This window comes from Panthera onca, chromosome D1 (assembly GCF_046562875.1).
Source record: "Panthera onca isolate mPanOnc1 chromosome D1, mPanOnc1 haplotype 2, whole genome shotgun sequence".
NCBI lineage: Eukaryota > Metazoa > Chordata > Mammalia > Carnivora > Felidae > Panthera > Panthera onca.
The window spans coordinates 40,599,775-40,612,758 of record NC_138348.1 but is presented as its reverse complement, the minus strand read 5'-3'; the positions used below and the strand labels follow the sequence as shown (position 1 = coordinate 40,612,758).

General features: G+C 55.9%; 1 protein-coding gene across 3 annotated transcripts in view; it reads right to left on the bottom strand.

Annotated features, from left to right (window-relative positions):
- Positions 1–3,052: 3,052 nt before the first annotated feature.
- PTPN5 (protein tyrosine phosphatase non-receptor type 5) overlaps positions 3,053–12,984 on the bottom strand; it is a 55,941-nt gene continuing 46,009 nt past the window's right edge. For all 3 annotated transcript variants that reach the window (XM_060606187.3, XM_060606188.3, XM_060606189.3), the window contains 7 exons: positions 11,516–11,600; positions 7,730–7,809; positions 7,408–7,545; positions 6,806–6,916; positions 4,821–4,981; positions 4,616–4,729; positions 3,053–4,206 (listed from right to left, as the gene is read on the bottom strand). In XM_060606187.3, the coding sequence (XP_060462170.2) occupies positions 4,113–4,206; positions 4,616–4,729; positions 4,821–4,981; positions 6,806–6,916; positions 7,408–7,545; positions 7,730–7,809; positions 11,516–11,600 (783 nt within the window). In that variant the 3' untranslated portion in view covers positions 3,053–4,112. The remainder of the gene's footprint in view (positions 4,207–4,615; positions 4,730–4,820; positions 4,982–6,805; positions 6,917–7,407; positions 7,546–7,729; positions 7,810–11,515; positions 11,601–12,984) is intronic.

The window sequence follows — 12,984 nt, the reverse complement described above, 5'->3', positions numbered from 1 at the left end:
CACATCCATATGAAGAGGCTCCCTCCCGAGCCCCCATCTCCCGGCCCTCCCCCAACACGAACCACCCGTGGTCGCTCAGCTCCTTCTGGAGCTCCTTCATGCAGAGACACGTATGTTTTTGTCCTCGTCCCCTCTTTACACTTCAGGTACACACTATTCACTATTCCGCCCTTTCTCTTTCACTGAATCCATCTTGGAGATCTCTCCGTATCGGTTCATGAGGGCTTTCCTCGTTCTAACAACTACACAGTATTTCCAAGAATGGATGTTCCTACCATTTTTGTTTAACCAGCACGGCAGTTTTCCACCTACACTTTGTGTGTGAGGAAACTGATGTCTGCGAGAAATAACCTGTCCAAGGTCACTCAGCCTGGAATTCCGGCCTCCTGATTCCCAGTCCACTGCCCTTCTGAAAAGGGCCTTGTTCTGGGCAGGAAGTTTGAGGCTAAACTTTATCTCCCCCACCCCCCGTATCTCTGCCTGGCCTATTTCCACCTCTGAGTTCTGAGACTGTCACCAGCTAGACCCCAAGAGCTGACCTTTACTGCTCACCTGCTTGGTTCCACTGACCTTTGTCCCACATTCTTCCTTAAACTCTTTCTTTATTTTTAATACGAAATTTATTGTCAAATTGGTTTCCATACAACACCCAGTGTTCATCCCAACAGGTGCCCTCCTCAATGCCCATCACCCACCCACCCTCTCCTCCCTCCCACCCCCCATCAACCCTCAGTTTATTCTGTTTTTAAGAGTCTCTTATGGTTTGCCTCCCTCCCTCTCTCTTTTTTTTTTCTCCCCTTCCCCCATGGTCTTCTGTTAAGTTTCTCAGGATCCACATAAGGGTGAAAACATATGGTATCTTTCTCTGTATGACTTATTTCCAGCTTATCTCTTAACTCAGGCAAAAGACCTGCAGGGCAAAATATCCTGTGATGGAAACTGAAACAACCCCAAGCAGTAACAACTGCCTGGACAGGAGCTCTGGTGGCCCAGACCACCCAGACCAGTTTAAGCTTAACACCTACCCTGACTCACACCTGTGCAGATGGACCCTGGCGTGGCCTACAGTTACCTTTACCTCCTCATGATACTAAAATCTCCACCCAATGAGCCTCAGCCTCATTTACGTAACATACAATGTACGTATGGGCATGTTTCCTTAAGGAACAGGCGTTGACCTTCTGCTCGCCTGTGCATGCAACATGGCTCCCCATCTAAATGTTCATTCTAAATAAAAGAAACCTACTCACCCTCGTTCAGGGAGTCATGACTTTGGAAGATTTTCCCCACGATCTCATTTGCTGCAAATAAAGTTTCCTTCGTGCGATTACCCACCTGTAGTTTCTACCTGGGACCCCCCCTTCCTCCCCCTCCCGCCCCAAGGAGCGAACTCACACGAGTTAGCTTACTCTGGCTGTCCTGCTCTGGGCTCCAAAGGTAGCAGGTTCTGCACCCTTCTTGAAGAAAGAGGGGAGCCTTACCTTGAGGAAAGAGGGGAGCCTTACCTTTGCGTGACCTGTCCCTCTTAACCCTTGAATGCTGTGTCCAGGGCTTTGGGGGTGCAGCTACTCCTGGGCTGTAGGCGGGCAAGTCTCCTTCTTTTGTCCCAACAGTGGAGTCACCGGTCCCTTAAATGTCTGGCCCCTTGGGGGCGATCCCTTACTGAGCCTCCACAGCTGCCCCAGCTAGATTGGCACGCTGCTCTGCTGGGGGAGGGGAGGGGGGAAGTAAGGCTGGAGCCAAGGCTGGAGGAAATGCTGGGGACCAGGCGTGTGGGCAGGAGACTGAGGGTGGTGGTCCAGGCTTACTTTTCCTGTTCTCTTTCGCCAGAGGTTTTGGTTCTCACTGCTGGTGGGCGGGACCTCGCTGAGCTGAGGGGCTCAGGGTAGCGTGTGTGTGCGCACACGCACATACATACACATATGTACATGTGTGAACAGTCCAGTGGGGCCGGAGTCAGGGAAGTCTGCCACTTCGCATACATCCAGGGGGCACCGTTCATGTTAGACTCTATGTGTGGTGCCTGCATGGCTTTAAGTGGCCTCACAGGGCCACCCTGGAAGAGGAGATAGACACGTTAGCTCCCCTCCCCCTTCCCACTCCTATAGCTCAATCCTTCTCTAATCCAGGTAGAGGGTAAGAGGGCCTACCCTCCTGTTGGAGGGTGGCTGGAGAGCATGCCCATCCCCCGCTCTGGGACCTGCATCCCAGCTGTTCAAAGCCCCTCCCTGTTCTTTCCTTATTGTCTGCACGCTTGGGACAGTCTACCACCACATGAGGTTCTGGTGCTTTGTAAGGACTCACTGATCGGTCAGTAGCCCTGCCCTGGATCCTCCCATGCCCTGGAGTGACCCCCGCCTGCCAGCAGCAGCATCACGGCTACTTTTGCTGCATCCCTGAGGGCAGGGGTAAGAATAGAGCAGGAGTGTCCGGGTGGCTCAGGATCTGAGCCCTGGGGCAGAGTCCCTGGGTGCTTTGGGGGGGAGGTTACTGTCAGCCCAGGCCTTATAAGGGAAACGTCCAGGTTGCAGCTGCTATTGGGACCTGTAGGGCTGATGGGATAAGTGGGCTGGCCAACAGGGAGGAGCCTGGGTGTGACCTGAAAGTCTCCCTGCTCGAGCCTTGGCCTCTCTGGCCCATCTGTCGGAGCTGGTGGTCTTCCAGACACTTTGCCTTCTCTGGAAGCCTCCCATACCTGCCCTTGAGGCTCCTCATGGTCCAGGCCTCCTGGATGGGTTGGAGGTGAGGGTGCAGGAGACCCTGCCAAAATCAAATGGATTTGGCCCATACTTCCAATCTCCACGGGGGGCACTAGGGAGCTGGAGGGTGTGCCTCTGCGTGTGTGTGTGTGTGTGTGTGTGTGTGTGTGTGTGTGTGTTGTGTGAGCGTGTGTGTAGAGGGTGCACAGAGACCAGGCGCTAGGGACCTTGAGTGTGTGTGTGTGTGTGTGTGTGTGTGTGTGTGTGTGTGTGTGTAGAGGATGCACAAAGACCGGATTACAGAGAGGCAGGGAGGGGAGAGGCAATTATACGGACGCAGGAGGCTAGTTTTGCTCAAAATGCTCCGTTTATTGCTCTATTCAATGACCACGAGCAAATTATAAAAAGACACCAAATGTCTCTGTCTGCCGTGGAATAAATATTTAAAGTCAGCAATAAAAACACGTGGCTCCAAGATAACACATGTTGCCAAGAGTCATGCACGCCCGACTGACGGGCTCTCAACACACGCATGGACACAGGAACACACGCAGAGCTACACGCAGCGAGACTTCTGGGAAGGCTTTCCCACGGTGACACAGAAAAGTGTTCCACACGGATCTGGGGCCCAGACCCCACCCCACCCTCAGAGCTCCCCCTTCTCCCACCACCCACCAGGGCTCAGGTCCTCTGGGTTCACAGCCCCCCTCCGTCCCCTGCTTCCTCAATGCCTCACAGGCTGGTCACTGCCTCCTGAAGGCATCTGACACCAAGAGGTCATCCTGGCTGTGATACTCACCCCACCCCAACCCAGAGACCTCTCGCCCAGCTGAGATCTCTCGGCCCATTCCTCAGGCGCTCCCCATCCCGAGCTCAGTAACTGGGGCAAAATGCAATCTGCCGGGTGGGAAGTGGGGGTGGGGGCCCAGGGCAGGCGCCTCTGCCTGGGCTACTGTGGGGCTGGAGCTCATCACCCCTTTCCCCGGGCCGAGGAGACACAGTGTCCGGTACAGACAGCAGAGATGGACGGACAGACAGACACGCTACAGCGGGACGCTTGCGGCACAGAAACGTTTTGGATCAAGTAGCAATGGAACTATCATTAAAAACTGAGGCCCCAGGTCTGCATGGCATGGGTCAGGCCCCGGGACCCCAGGCCTGGCCTGGCACATCCCTCTCCCACCCTGCCCCAGTCCCCAGTATGTACAGTAGGAAGAGCTATGTTCGGGAGCAGGGGCCAGGCCAAGGCTGCCGGAGGAGGGAGGAGGAAGGAACAGACTAGAGAGAAGGAAGCAGGAGGGGCAGGGACAGGGGGCAGGCGGGGACCCGAGGCAGGGCCCCACATGGAACCGGGGCGGAGGGCCCAGACTCAGGTTGGGCGGTGCCCAGAGGAACCTCGGGGCAGGAGCGCAGTCACTCTGGGGACTGGCGTGACAGCTGCTTCTCGTAGAGGCTCATGACATGGTGTACAAACTGGTATTGCTCACATGTCTGGATCATGCCGCCCCTGCGGGCAGAGATGCACAGCGGAGACAGGATGGTTGAGAGACGACGGGCTGCGGGAGGGTGCCCCCAAACCCATGACTGCCTATCATTCGCGAGGGGCCTGGTCTTTGTGTAGCGCGGAGGGGTCAACCCTTGCCAGCCACGTCCCTCTGCTCCTTCCTGTCCCGCCCAGCTCTGGCGCACACAGCAGGGACAGAGAGGACATGCCCCACCACCCCTCCCCCCTCCCCAGCTGGGTTCCTTTCCCCTCCTCATCCGGCCAGCAGCTGTCTGGATCCAGCTCCTCTCCCCATCTGTGTCCTCCACTCCCCATCCGCCAGCATGTCCATGTGCCGTGGGTCCTCCTGCCCTGCACCCCACGGGTGCCTCAGTCTCTCCCCATGCGCCCCCACCCCCATGCACGGGCTGACCTGTCCTGACGGAGCTGGCACGTGGTCTTAAGAATGTCCACCACTCCCTCCTGCCGCAGCTGCTGGCAGCAGATGCTGGTGGCGATGAAGCAGCCCGTCCTCCCAATCCCTGCACTGAGGGCAGAGGGGACGCTGGGGTAAGGAACGGACCGGCGTGGGGAGCAGGGATGCTGCGCTGCCCTGGTGGGTGGCTGGGAGGACCCACCTGCAGTGGACGACGATGGGGGCGCAGCGGGGCCCCTCCTGCCGGGCGGCCTCCTCCACCTCCCGCACCAGGTGCAGGAGTGGGGGGGCCCGGTCTGGGGTCTTCTGGTCGGGCCAGGATGTGAACCAGTAATGCTTCAGGCCTCGCTCTTCGGTCCCGCTCTGTCCAGGAGACAGAGACCCACCCCAGATACATGTGAACTCTTAGAGTCCCCAACGCAGCCCAAAGTTGGGAAGGGAGCAGCGAGAACACAGTGGGGAGACCCCGGCGTGGGACCCACGGCCTCTGCCACCTACACCGTGCTGCTCGTACTGCTCAGTGGCATCAGAGACCCACAGCCAGCTTGGTAGTGGAAGCTGCTCAGTGACAACTGGTCTTCCCTCGTCCGTTCTGCCCCAACAACTCCAGGGTCCTCCAAGAGAGGCAGAGAGTCCCTCTCCGATCTGCTCCTGTCCTCTGCTCCCTTATCTTAAACAGCCGGGTCACCCCTCAGTCTCATGACCAGGAGCCTGGGGGCTCTCCTGCTCACGTCACTATGCTTCGCCTGCCACCACCCCCAAGTCTTGTCAGTGTTCTTGCCTCTCCACCAGCTCCACCTCCACTTTGCCCTTTATCGTGTCTCCACCGTCTCTCCCTCCCCCCTGACTGCTTTATCCCCACAGTGGCCAAACGTGGTCCGTGTGCAGCACAGATCTGGACACGCTGCTCTCCTGCTCAGAACTCTCCAACAGCCCTTGTTGCTCTCCGAATAAAACCCACTCTCCTTAGTCTTCAGTCTGGCAAATGAGACACACCGTATAGGATCTAGCCCTCCAAGCCCGTCTCCTATCCCTGAACACGAGTAGTACTCAATCTGGAGTGCTCCTGCACTCCAGATGGTTTGTACATAAAACCTCTGCTGTGCGCGTGCACACACACACACACACACACACACACACACACACAGCTATTTCATCTTCCGTGCCTTTCTTTTTAACTTTTTTCTCTGCCTGGAATGTTTTCTCCCTTGTTTGCCCCTAGTCAACTCCTACTCATCCTGCAAACTCCATTCAGCACCACCACTTCCAGGAAGCCCTCCCTGAACACCTTGGCTAATGGAGTGGCCTTCTTCTATGTTCTTGCCAATCTCTAGCCTGGTACTTACCATTAGGGGTGCTCCTTTAGGGCAGAGTCCAGGCTTTGGACAGTCTGTGTTCCCAATACCCACCCAGAACCAGGCGTAGGGAGGCTTCTTGTAGAGACTCATGGACTCATGGACAAAAGTAAATACTTCCCATGGCAGTGTGACAATGAGGCGGCCCTCACCTCACCTCAGCCTCTCTTTCTGGGGAAGCAGAAAGCTTCCTGGTACTTGGCTCACCTCTCCCAGCCTTTGGGGTTATTACATTGGGCTCTACCCAATCCAGAGGATTCCTAAGGAACAATCTCCTCTCTTATGCTGAGCCTAGAAGAAGCACCACTTCAGAGTGGGAGGATACCTCCCCCCTCTTTTGGGCTGTTTTGTATTGCTCATATTTAGTACGTCTTCCTTTTTTTTTTTTTTTCCCTTTTTGTGTAACCATGACTTTCCTGTGCAACCCAAACGCAGCAAGAAGTGTCTGCCCTCTGGTGGACAGATTGAATACTACAGGATCTCAAAGTTCTAACGGACCCTTCAATTCTAAGGACTGGAGGTTGTTTGGAGATCTCTTACCCAGGCAGTTCTGGACTTGAGTGTATCTGAAGCAGAGTTGGAAGGCATCATGAATGACAGTGTAGACAGAGAGACAGCCCAAGAGCATAAAATACAACTGATATCTGGTCCTGCCTCTGGCCCCCAAGTCCATTCACCCCTCCCTCATCCCTGTTTATCAGTACATCCTGAGAGTGACAGAGGCCTGGATTTCAGCTACAGACCCCGTTATCTGTGGAGGCCCCCGGTCATGGCCCTGTCCCCCATCCTCCCAGTCCGGCCCAGTCCGGCCCAGCCCAGTCCCTGGCCTCACCCTGAGGGAGATGAGTCGCAGCCGGTAATCCTCGGTATGAATGACTTTCTGCACAGTGATCTCCACTCCGTCGTACATCACCTGCTCCTCCGGCCAATACTCAGTGCACTTCTGCAGGGGCCCAGACCAGGCTGCAATACACTCCCAGTTCCCCACCCGGTTTCCCCAGTGCCCCACCAGGGCCAGCAGGGCAAGATATAAAAGGACAACAGGTTCGCAGTTAGACGGCAGTTCAAACCTCAGCTTCATAACCTGTACGTTACTTCCCTTTTTTGAGCCTCAGTTTCCTCATCTGGAAACCGGAAGTGATGCCTACTCTGAAGCACTCTAGTGGGGATTCGATTAAATGGGCTACTATGGGTAAAGAAGTAGCCGGAGTGGGCCCCAGCGGGCAGGGAGGCAGGACCCGATCAGAGCATAAGCCGGGCAGGTGGAGAGGGCAGGGCCTGGACTTAACCTCGCTCAGCCTCCCATTTCCTCCCCTTGGCAGTGGCGTGAACACTACCACCCTCACGAGACTGTTGTAAGGATTCATACGGAAACAAGATGCTTAGCCGAGGGCACAAAGCAGCAGACGCCTGGCAGCGGCATGGGGTGCCTACCTCATTCATCTCCTCGATGTTGGTGATCATGACGATGATGGGTGTCTGCTCCTGCCACACCATGCGCCAGAAGTCGCTGACCGTGCTGACGATGGGTCCCTGCGTGGCAATGTACACCTTCTCCTCCCCACCGTAGCCCTGTGGCCAGCCAAGTCCAGGCTATCAGGGTCGGACGCAGCGCTCCCTGGGCCCAGTCCCCACTCTCAGGCCCTTCCCGGGGGGCTGGCAGGAGCCACGCTGGCTTAAGAGCAAGCCTGGAGGTCAGATCCTGTTGGCTTGGGCCTCCCTTTCAGGGAGAGGTCGCTGGGATGGGGCTACGTACCCGGATGTAGTTGGCGTTGATGTAGGAACTCAGAGGGTCATCGGGGTCTGGCGAGGTCAGACATACTCTGCTGTGGGGGTCTGGGGTGCGGGGTGGGGGGGAGACAGGTGAGGCTGGTATTTGACAGAAGCAGCACCCTTCTAGTGCAGGGCTCACCTTATCTGGCCCGCTTCCGGGCACCCACATTTTTCCTGGGACTCCTGAAGTTCCTCCTTCGCCTACCCACTAGCAAAACACAGGCCCGTCTCCGTGACCCTGGGTCTCCACTTCCATAGCATCATTGCCTGCCCCCTGTCTGTGTCCCTTAAGCTGCCCCGGGCTCACTGTGCGTCATGTTCTGGAGAGGAGTGGGCTAAGTCCAGAAAAGGAATTACCTACAGTGCACATCCTGGTCGGCAGGGGTGGCAGAGTTTGGGTACGCACTGTCACTGACGTGCTGTGCACACTTGAAAAGCACATGTCCTTCCTAAGCCTCGACTTTCCTATCTGTAATACGGGGGGTAGACACGCCCACTTCCCAGCGTTACTGGGAAGCTAAACGAGAAAACAGCTGTGAAAGCGCGAGGTAAACCGTCAAGTGCTTTATAAAGAGCTATTAAGATCTGGGGGTAGAGAGCCAAGGGAGAGCCCAGGGATGGATGAAATGGTAGGGTCTTAGCAGCAGGTGCACGTGTGCACAGAGGGCTTTTTCCTTTTTCTCCCAGTCTATTCCCGTGTCAAATCCCACAGCCGCAGATTCTCACAACCTCCTGCTCCTCTTCTTGGAGTAGAATCTGTTTTGTTCCAGCTACAGCCTCCCTGAACTGACTATTCTGTCAGCCAGCAGAGGCTGGGACTGGGACGGGGAGGCCATGTGAGGCGGGCAGGGAGTTGGCTGGGGGCCCGCGGCCCTGGCCTCTGGTCTGGCTCTGTCACCAGCTCACGGTCTTAGCCCTTCTCCGGGCTTCGGTTTCTCTCCCGAGAAACTACAGGCTGAACTACAGGCACATCTGGCATACAGTCTGGGGCTCTCTGAGGCAGCACAGGGGAGCCAGAGGGCAGGGTTCAAGTCCTGGCTCTGTGACTTGCTACGAGTGCCAACGGGCACGATTGCCTTAGTTCCCCTGTGCCGCGTCTGTGAACCGGAGACATCCCTTCCATCATGGCCCTGCTGGTCTTGTAAAAATAAAAGGAGTGAATGGTATCCAGGTGTCCTCAGGCCAGTAACTTAGCCCAGCACGCACTGTATCGCACAGCACGTAGCTGTGATCGCTGCCATTATTACAAGTTTCCCTGTAGGTTAACAGGTCGAGAGGATCCCAGACCTGGTAGGAGAAACAGGAGGTGACCCTCACAAGCCTCCGTTCTCCGGACGTTTTATGGGGAGGCGAGTTCTCCTCCCTCCCATGCCCGGAAGTCCTGGCAGGTGATCTGGGGGTGGGGCCCCCTTGTGGACAGGGGCACAGAGAGGTTAGGGGTGGAGGAGGGAGGGTCCATGAAGGAGACTCTGGGTGGCCAGCAGAAGAGAGGAGCGGGGAGTGCTGAGGGGCCACCTCCCTGCCTGCCCAAATTAGGTGCTAGAAGTGGGCACACCCCTCTTTGACCAGCCACCAGGGCCTCTGGCGTTGAAGAAGAACCACTGTGGGAACGGGAATGGTTCTACTGACCCCACTGAATACTGCCTCCGTGCCTGGCACTGTGCTGGAGGGTAGGGACTCCACGGCAAACAGGACACGGTCCCTGCCCCCAAGTGCCAGGCAGGCAGACAAGCAGCGTGTGGTCTGAAAGCACCCAGGCTGGGTCTGAAGGCCCTGTAGGAGCAGGGGTAGGGAACACCATTCTGTCTGATGCCAGTGCACGGGGCCAGCCGGGGGGTGGTGACATGAGGTGGTGAGGAACCAAATGACAAAGGGTCTTATAAACCATGCTTATAAGGCTGGACCTAAACCGGAGGATTATAAAGGTGGCAATGACAGGGTAAAGGAGAAGAATGACATGACTGGATGTCTGCTTTGCACCATTTCGGGGACAATGGTAGATGACGGACAGGAGGGGAGACCAGCCAGGAGATTATTGCCCAGCCCAACTCCAGGGGCATTATGTCAGTGCAGTCCATGTAAATGGCACCCCTGGAATTGGGCAACATACAAGCCCTGAACCCCAAAAAGTCATTTGGCAGTGAGGATGGCGAGGGAGAGCTGATACGAGATTTCCTTCCTTCCTCCCTCCCTCTCTTCCTCCCTTCCTCCCTCCCTTCCTTCTATCCTTCCCACCCCTCCCTCCCTCCCTCATTCAAACAGGAGCAGAATGTCTGCTATGTGTCAGGCACTATTTTGGTACTTGGGACACAGTGGCAAATGGACAGAAAGCACTCCCCTGTATCTTGTCCTCAGTGCTGCCAGCTGGGTTACTGGTCACTTTGTCCTAGTAACTGTCCACGGATCTGTTTCTTCCATTAGACTGTGAACTCCCTGTGTCTCATTCATGCCTGAATTCTCATCCCCTGGGGTAGGGGCTCAGCAAATGTGGGCCAAGCGAATGAGAGAACAAGCCTCGGGGTGTCTTGGATCTGGTGGGCCTCTGCCAAGCCTGACGTGTCCTCTGTCACACACACCCCCGCGCGGATCCCGGGCTCTGAGGCACAGGGTCAATTCTTGCTGGCCACAGAGGATTCTCTGTTGAGCTCCAGGGCCTGCAGGCTCAGAGCATGGTGGAAGTGGCCCAGGGCCTCTCAGCAGTCCAGTGGGGACCGCTGGAGCGATGGCCTGGCTCCCAGCCTCCCCCAGGGGTCATTCCGAGTGGCCAGCAAAGCCCCCGGTTCTGGGGGACCCAAGCCCCTCCCTTCACGCGGGGCTGCCTGGTTGGAGGGTGGCAAGATGAGGGACGAGGTGAGCAGCCCTGAATAATGCATCCTGGCCTTAAATGGTGCTTTGTTTAACCGGAACTACCTAGAGACTGTGTAACCATAGCAACCACAAGTCGATATTTTAAAAGTTAAAAATAAGTCATGACATCTTACATGTTGTTGGAGATGCTGATGGGAAAACTGCTTTTTTAAAGCCTCGTTACTCCACCAACCGAGCGGAGTAGGTTGGTGGGGACTCACTTCCAACACGTCACCCCCTAAGCCAGCCTTGGGGCCTGGGGCCTGAACTTGGCAGGGGTGACAGGCAGACAGGGGCTTGATGAAAGTTATCCGAAAATGACACCCCAGGCTGAAAGAGGAACGTTCGGTCACCTGGTCTAACTGTCCCTCTCAGACCCGCCAGGGGACTGACCATGCAGCTTCACTTGCACACCCTGAGTGACGTGGAGCTCGCTCTCTGACAGGCAGCTCATTCCCTTGTGGGGCGGCTCTTCCTGGGAGAGGACTCACAACCAGAACAAAGTCAACTCAAGGTAGACCAAAGAGCCCAGTTCCGGGGGTCAAGGAGGCCCAGTTTGAAACTTCCTGGCTGCGTGACTGTGGATGAGCCAATTAACCTCTCGGAGCCCTCATTTCCTCCCTTCAAAATCTGCCCACTCTGAAGAGATAAAAGAGAGTGAAAATACTCTCTAGTCACCACGCACCGTCTAGGAGCTCTTACGACCTTCCCTCTTTCTCTCTGGGTTTCCAGAGCCAGGCACAGCCAGGGCAAGGGAAAAGGAAAGAACTAACCTCTGCCCTGAGCAGGGAGACTTTCCCGGCACTCGGTACCCCCTAACCCTCCTTCCCTCCTTCTCGTGACCCTGAAGGCCTAGCTCAGGGCAAGGGGCACCCAGGTGAGGGTGAGCCTGCCCTCACCTTCTGGGGCAGCGAGTACTCACTGGGAAGGATGGTTTTGTACCGGTTCTTCCGCACCAGCCCAGGGATGTCATACTCCTTCGGATCCACAAAGTTCATGGGGATTTCCTGCAAGATGAGGACACGGGGGAGTTAGCAGCTGTGGGCTGGCTCTCACAGACGTTTGAATCCAGGCACCGGTGTGCCCCTAACTTCTAGTCCAGACGTTTGCTTGAGTGCATGCCTTCTTTCAGTAAACATTTAGTATTAAATGAGTCACTGCACATAAAAAGCATTTAGAATAGCACCTGGCATGTAGTGAGTAAATAATAAATGTTACTATTATTATAGTCGATCAAGGGCCAACCTGGCACATAGTAGACACTCAATTAATGGCTGCTGAACAAAGAACAAGGAGAGAACCAGGGACCTGGCCAATCACACTCCCTGCGCTGCAGCCAACCTGAATGGCTTCACGGATCCGGGTTCCCACCCAGGGCATCCCCACCGCAGGAGCTCAGGCAGTGCCATACTCCTTGTGGTTAACATCCACCCCATCCTCTGTCCTGTCCACCTTAAATGCCATCTCCTCCAAGAAGCCTTCCCCGATTCTCCCCGGGAAAAGAGCCTCCTTCTGAGCTCCCAAGGATATGTTTGCACCTCCCAATCATGCTCTGTGTCGAGAGCCCCAAGTTCACACTTCTCCACCTGGCATGTGAGGTCGCCTTGGATCTGGTCTTTGTTTACCGTGGGTTGTTCTCAGTGACCCGCTCTCTAGTTACAGGCAGGTCTCTTCTGTGCTGCAAATACGCCCCTCCCCATCCCGCTCCAGGTCTGAGCTCCCAGCGTGCCTTCTGACTCTGCTAGTCGGGAGCCCTGATCCCACCCCTCTCCACCTGTCCAAACAGTTCCTAGGCTGTAAGTTCACCTCTTGGCCCCTCTCCACTGTTCTCCGGGATGACTCCCCAGTGCCTTGGGCTTCTTCACCACCCCCCCTTCCATCTGACCCCGCTGCTCAGCGCCTGACTACACGTAGTTTCACAGTGTCCACAGTTTTTGGACATAGTAAGTATGGGCTTTAAGTACTGAGAAAGATTCACTTTCTTGGGTTACTGTGAGAATTGAAAAAAACAAAAAAACAACCAAAACCAAAACCAACGTGTCCAAAAGTGCCCACGGAGTGAGTGTGCAGGCCATGTTCTTTTCTCTCTGGGCAAATTTAACAACAATCTACTGAACAGGAAACACCAGAGAGGATTCAAACCCCTTCTTCAAGGGGAGGTGATGATGGGGGACACAGAGCAGAACTGAGGCTCGGGTGGTTAAGGAAGGCTTTCTGGAAGCATCCAGTGGGACAATGATGTGAGTACAGGCATGGGAGGAGAGGCCCGGGGGTAGGGGGAGGTGGTGGTCCAGTTTGAAGTGGACAGTCGCTGTAGGGGTGGGGGGCATAGGGCTGAACAAAGAGGCTGGGCTAGCCCAACTCGGGTAAGACAGGCGATGCCCAGCCCTG